Here is a 5,034-nt window from a genome sequence, read left to right as displayed (position 1 = left end):
CCCCTCTCAAATCTGATCGACATGACTCAGAACTTTGAACCTAATCACCTTTTAAAATACAAAGACAAATCTTTCTCCCAAAATACTGTGTTCATAGTCTGTAACAGAGCTTCTATCTTTTTCTCTCTCCTAGAGTAATAATATAGCCATAAAACTCAAAGTCACACCCATTATGAAGATTAATCATTTTTTTTTAAAAAAGAAGTAAGCTAAACAATAGTGTATGAGCCTGATAGGCCTTTGTACTCTGTCATATCAGAAAATTAACCCAAAATTCCCATGAAACCCACATTAAAAGAGTCTGAGCTTACTTTCGTGGTAAATATCAAAAATAACCACAAACCCTCCCTAGGAGGCACCAACAAATCATATGGCCTTTATCATAGTAATCAGAGTAATTCAAAAAACAAACTAAACACCTTCTATCAATTCCAATATCAAAAAGTAAGCAACTTATCAAACCAGGACTTTTACCCAAAACAAATATATATATATATATATATATATATATATATATATATATATATAATCTTAAGCTCTCTACTCAGAGCCATAGATTTTTTTGTTAATATCACAAAACTCTACTTGGAGTCAATGACTAATTTTTCCCTATCTAAGTTCTGAACCATGGACGAAAATCCCCACATGATTCAGGCAATCTCTGTACTCTCTTCTATTTAAAAACAAACTTAGTCACATTTTAATAATATCTCTCATTACAAAGTAGCTTGCCTAACTAGAATTTCAACCCAAAATTCCAGTGGATCCCACGCTAAAAGGAATATGAATATCCTGAAAGACTTTCTAAACAACTTTCTTTAAAAAAAAAAAAAAGCAGCTTTTAATTTCTAACTCTCTGAGTTGCCATTACCTATCACACAACAGGGGACCTACTAGGCCTTTCTTTGTTTAAGATTCCCTCCCTTGGACCACCATGTGATTCAACATGGTGCTGGCCTCTTCTTACTTAGAAAATAAAACTTTCTCTCAACTCTTAGGATTAGTAGGGGATTTTCACCTATCATGCTAGTTCACCATCTGTTGTTGTAAAATTATATTAAAAGGTTTTCTTTTTCTCCTGCACTAGATCTGGCACCACAGTGTCCCAAGATATCAGATAGATATCTTGCCAGAAACACACATCCCAACTCTGTGGTGGCCCACTGTCTCTGCCGCTATACCTATCCCAAACTCAATAATTCTCCACAAGAAAGACCACACAACACATTAACCTCTGATCCAATTTGTAAGATATAATTTCCCACCTAAACATACAAAGCTCTGTATAAATCCATCCCTTAAGAACATTCATAACAACCTGTAAATACACAGAGTGGAATCTTTACATCAGCCTCCATGTTCTCTCAGCAGCAGCTTCTCCTGCACTCTCCTCCTGTCTCCCATCCTTTCTGTTCCAGTCTCCTCCCCTTCCCTCAAACTTTTCTCCCTCTCATCCTTCCTTCTTGTCCAATGACAGGCCTTATTCTATCTTGTGCTTGTCTCACCTGTATGACATCATCCCACATCCCCACCTTCATGGTAGTTTGGTCCCTGGAAGCTCTGGGAGGTCTGGTTGATTGGTATTGTTGTTCTTCCTACGAGATTGCAAACCCCTTCATCTTCTTAAGTCTTATCTCTCGCTCCTCTATTGGGGTCCCGTTCTCAGTCCAATGGTTAGCTGCAAACATCCTCATCTGTATCAGTAAGTCTCTGGCAAATCCTCTCAGGAGACATCTATATCAGGATCCTGTCAGCAAGCACTTCCTGCTTCAGCAATAGTGACCAGGTTTGGTGGCTGCATATGGGATGGATCTATAGGTATGGTAGTCTCTGGATAGCCTTCCCTTCAGTCTTTGCTCCACGCTTTGTCCTTGAATTTCCTCCCATGAATGTTTTCTTCCCCCTTCTAAGAAGGACTGAAATATCCTCATTTTTGCCTAGACAAGGCTGCCTACTCTCTCCCTACTAATTCAAAACAGTACTTTAATTCCTAGCCAGAACAATTAGACAACAAAAGTGATCAATGGAATACAAATTGGAAAGGAAGAAATCAAAATATTACTACTTGAAGATGATATGGTAGTATATTTAAGTGACTACAAAAATCAACCAGAGAACTCTTAAACCTGATAAACAACTGCAGCAAAGTGGCTGGATATAAAATTAACTCAAACCTTCTTGTACTCAAAGAATAAACAGTTTGAGAAAGAAATTAGGGAGATGACACCCTTCACAATAGTCACAAATAATATAAAATACCTTGGTGTGATTCTAACCAAGCAAATGAAAGATCTGTAAAATAAGAACTTTGGATGATTCAAAAGTGCACATCTTCTGCAGTGTTCTCCTCTTCCTCTTCCTTGAGCCTCTCGACCTCACGGTGTTGCCAAAATGTCCCTTTCTAACAAGCTGACTTTGGACAAGCTGGATGTGAAGGGGAAGCAGGTAGTGATGAGGGTGGACTTTAGTGCTCCTATGAGGAACAACCAGAAAACAAATAACCAAAGGATCAAGGCTGCTGTCCCAAGCATCAAATTCTGCTTGGACAATGGAGTCAAGTCAGTTATATGAGCCACTAGGCCATCCTGATGGTGTTCCCATGCCCAACAAGTACTCCTTAGAGCCAGTTGCTGCAGAACTCAAATCACTGCTCGGCAAGGATGTTCTGTTCTTGAAGGATTGTGTGGGCTCAGAAGTAGAGAATGCCTGTGCCAACCCAGCGGCTGCGACTGTCATCCTCCTAGAGAACCTCCACTTTCATGTAGAGAAAGAAGGGAAGGGAAAACATGCTTCTGGGAACAAAGTTAAAGCTGAGCCAGCTAAAACTGATGCTTTCCAAACCTCCCTGTCCAAACTCGGAGATGTCTATGTCAATGATGCTCATGCACACAGAGCCCAGAGCTCCATGGTGGGTGTGAATCTGCCACACAAGGCTGATGAATTTTTGATGAAGAAGGAGCTGAACTACTTTGCCAAGGCTTTGGAGAGCCCAGAGCGACCCTTCCTGGTTATCTTGGGAGGAGCTAAAGTTGCAGACAAGATCCAGCTGATCAATAATATGCTAGACAAAGTCAATGAGATGATCATTGGTGGTGGAATGGCTTTTACCTTCGTTAAGGTGCTCAACAACATGGAGATTGGCACATCTCTGTATGATGAAGAAGGAGCCAAGATTGTTAAAGATCTCATGTCCAAAGCTGAGAAAAATGGTGTGAAGATTACCTTACCTGTTAACTTTGTCACTGCTGACAAATTTGATGAGAATGCCAAGACTGGCCAAGCTACTGTGGCCTCTGGTATACCTGCTGGCTGGATGGGCTTGGACTGTGGTACTAAGAGCAGCAAGAAATATGCTGAGGCTGTGGCTCAAGCTAAGCAGATTGTTTGGAATGGTCCTGTTGGGGTATTTGAATGGGAAGCCTTTGTCAGGGGAACCAAGTCCCTCATGGATGAGGTGGTGAAAGCCACTTCCAAAGGTTGTATCACTATCATAGGTGGTGGAGACACTGCCACTTGCTGTACAAAATGGAACACAGAGAATCAAGTCAGCCATGTGAGCACTGGGGGCAGTGCCAGTCTAGAGCTCCTGGAAGGTAAAGTTCTTCCTCGGGTGGATGCTTACAGCAATGTTTAGTATTTTCCTGCCTTTGGTTCCAGTGCACAGTCCCTAAGTCAACCTAGTGTTTTCTGTATCTCTATTTGGTGTTAGTGCAAGATTCAGCTAGTGGGCAAGATGCAGCACCAGAAACCCTAAACAGTTACCCAGCATCTCAGTTCATCTTTAGTGCATCGGGATTTGTCTACATTCAAGATCCCATTTAAATTCCTTAGTGACTAAAACCATTGTGCATTGTAGAGGGCATCGATTTATATTCTGCCTGTTAAAGGAAGTGAGCTATAAAAGTTTAGCTCTCTTCGATGTATGTTGCCTCTGGTTAGTTTTGTCACTGTTCATGACAGCATGAAAATACAATGAGATTCCAGCTGTAGGTTTGGAGAAGTTGATGATCTACTAAACAATAAAGATGCCCACTGAAACTGAAAAAAAAAAGAACTTCAAGTGTCTGAAGAAAGAAATCGAAGATCTCAGATTATGGAATGATCTCCTATGCTCATCGATTGGCAAGGTTAATATAGCAAAAATGGCCATCTTATCAAAATAAATCTACATATTCAATGCAATCCACATCAAAATTCCAACTCAATTCTTCACAGAATTAAAAAGCCCAATTTATAAATTTATTTGGAATAACAAAAAAATCTAGGATAGACTATTTAGCTATTCTTAATTATTCTTTAATTTATTCATAGACAAAAATAAATCATCATTAATATTTTTGCACTGTTAATTCCATAAATATCTTAGCTATATTTTTCTCATTTAAGTAATCTGGAAATTTCATACATGTTATTAAAAGGCTAAAGAAAATATTAGGAGATTAATATACACATTTGAACTTATTGACATAGTCATATAGACATAATCATATGAAATAACTTTTTTGGTATATAAATATAATCTAATCCACAAATACATGTTCAACCTGAAAACTCTAAGTTAATAGATTTAGAGAGAAGGGACATCAAAGACAGGAAGAATTGGAGAGAAAAAAGAAAGAAAGAAAGAAAGAGAGAGAGAGAGAAAGAAAGAAAGAGAAAAAGAAAGAAAGAAAGAAAGAGAGAAAGAAAGAAAGAAAGAAAGAAAGAAAGAAAGAAAGAAAGAAAGAGTAAAAGAAAGAAAGAGAGATGGGGGAGAGGGAGGAAGGGAAAGAGGGAGGAAGGGAGGAAGGAAAGAAGGGTGACAGGGAAGCTGGGAAGGAAGGATAGGGTAATGAAGCTAGGATAGGTGAGGACAGAGACCCTGAGCATACAACACTGGATTTATCACTGAGCAGATATGCTATCTAACTGGTCTTGGATACTGAAGTCAACACCATATACAGAAGTCCAGAAAATTCTTGGCATTTGACAGAAGCAGAATGAAGTCACTTTGAAAAAACTCTGCCTATATTTGCCTGCAGAATCTTTCTAACT

General features: G+C 39.1%; 1 protein-coding gene across 1 annotated transcript; it reads left to right on the top strand.

The window, feature by feature from the left end:
• Window positions 1-2,391: 2,391 nt before the first annotated feature.
• LOC116907108 (phosphoglycerate kinase 1-like) lies at window positions 2,392-3,634 on the top strand. The gene is given in 2 exon segments (XM_032910076.1): window positions 2,392-2,567; window positions 2,569-3,634. Coding segments are annotated over 2 exon segments (1,242 nt in total).
• Window positions 3,635-5,034: the final 1,400 nt, after the last annotated feature.

This window comes from Rattus rattus, chromosome 8 (genome assembly GCF_011064425.1).
Source record: "Rattus rattus isolate New Zealand chromosome 8, Rrattus_CSIRO_v1, whole genome shotgun sequence".
Lineage (NCBI taxonomy): Eukaryota > Metazoa > Chordata > Mammalia > Rodentia > Muridae > Rattus > Rattus rattus.
The sequence above is the reverse complement of the archived record's forward strand: the minus strand, read 5'-3'. Positions and strand labels throughout refer to the sequence as shown.